At 41.7% G+C, this 1,712-nt stretch overlaps 1 protein-coding gene across 1 annotated transcript; it reads left to right on the top strand.

Annotated features, from left to right (window-relative positions):
- Positions 1-614: 614 nt before the first annotated feature.
- On the top strand, positions 615-1,329 carry LOC122274051 (myosin-binding protein H-like; the record flags this gene model as incomplete). The annotated part of the gene is given in 3 exon segments (XM_043058002.2): positions 615-765; positions 846-1,139; positions 1,218-1,329. Coding segments are annotated over 3 exon segments (479 nt in total), but the record flags the coding sequence as incomplete, so codon positions are not given.
- Positions 1,330-1,712: the final 383 nt, after the last annotated feature.

Below are 1,712 nucleotides of genomic sequence, written 5' to 3'. Positions count from 1 at the left end.
AAAAGAGTTCTTTGTCAGAAACTAGTTATCTAATCATGATCATGTCTTATTAGTCTTATTATTTTGCTTTTCTTAAAGTATAGAGTTCTTAAAAAGTACTTAAAGGTGCTTATTTTTCGTAGAAAGATTTGGCTACGCCCCCTGCAATAATAACCGTTTGATGTGTTTACTAAAAATCGTAGTTATTAATCGCTGCTGTCCCGCAGTGGACTGATCGTTAGGACACGGTTCCCAGCAGATCACCGAAGTCAAGCATCACTGGCTACGGTCAGTGTGCGGGTGGGTGACCACTTGGATCAGTCTGCGTAGGGACCGAGGGTGTGCGGTATTGGTTCTCGTTAAACTGTGCTACCGTAAAGTGCTCGACTTCGCGCGCATGTGCTACCGAAGCGGGGGTGCCATCCCCTCNAAATTGTGATGGCATGTCTTCGGATCATCCTCCGGGATGTTTCCCAGACCGTCGCCAATGGCTCATTGAGCAGCTCTAGTGTAACGTAAATTAACAACAACAGAAAAAATCGTTGCTAATATCATCATTCCCTTATCGTAATATAATGATACCTTATCGTAAATAATAATGAATAATTATCTGCTGCACATGACATACCTTTAATAATAATGAATGCTCTTCGCAGGACACAACATTTACAGTTCAGGGTCTGACAGAAAACAGCGAGTATCTCTTCCGCGTGATGGCGGTCAATGAAAATGGCCATAGTCCTCCTCTTGAAGGAATCAACCCCATCATTGCCAAACTGCCCTTCGGTAATATTTAATGGTCTCTTTGTGTTTTGTTCTGTTCTTCATGAGAATTTTATAACGTGTTCTATTATTTGAATTCTTAGATCCTCCCGGTGCCCCCGGCACTCCCAAAGTGACGGAAGTGGGGGGTGATTTCGTCAATCTTTCGTGGACGAAGCCAGAGGATTCTAGAGTACTGGGGTACTGGATAGAGAAGCAGGAGACGGGCACCAATACTTGGCAGAAAGTGAATCTCTCTCCCTGCCACACCACACAGATCAACATCATCAATCTGATAGAGGATCGTCAGTACGAATTCCGAGTGTTTGCTTACAACGAAGCGGGTTCGAGTCCCCCCGCCCTCACCGAACGTCCAGTCAAGATGGTCGACCCCAATGGTAAAATGATCGTTCACACGTGTCGTCACTGAATAATGGTGCCTTCTTAAAGAGTGATTTATTTATTTCTCTTTGCAGCTCCAGTCCCACCGGAATTCACAACACCTTTGAAGAATGTTTTGTGCCACGAAAACAAAAATGCTCAGTTCACGTGCACCGTAGTTGGAAATCCAAAGCCGACCGTCACATGGTACTCATCAGTTTCGACTTTATTTTTTTTAACTCTGAGATTGTTGTGGGTCTCGTTTTATTCATTAAAGTTCCAAATCTGATTTATAACTTAGAAATAGTTATATTCTTTGTTCCACTTTGCAGATTTTCTAAAAAAGCATGCAATTTATAAAATTAAAAAAGGTTTTAAAAAAATGGAAAATTCTATTTAGAAATGTGGAAAAAAGATCATTACATTAGGTTTTGAGAAGCTATGTTTGGAAACTTCAAAAATAAAAGTATTTCAAAAAAAAGGGATGGAGACTAGTGGGAGACCCTCTCTTGACTTTGAACTCTATTCGTCTAGCGCAGAGGTCGCCAAAGTGGTCTATATAGACCCCCCAGGGGTCTATTTAACGAAAG

Source organism: Parasteatoda tepidariorum, unplaced genomic scaffold, assembly GCF_043381705.1.
Source record: "Parasteatoda tepidariorum isolate YZ-2023 unplaced genomic scaffold, CAS_Ptep_4.0 HiC_scaffold_16117, whole genome shotgun sequence".
NCBI classification, from domain to species: domain Eukaryota; kingdom Metazoa; phylum Arthropoda; class Arachnida; order Araneae; family Theridiidae; genus Parasteatoda; species Parasteatoda tepidariorum.
The sequence above is the reverse complement of the archived record's forward strand: the minus strand, read 5'-3'. Positions and strand labels throughout refer to the sequence as shown.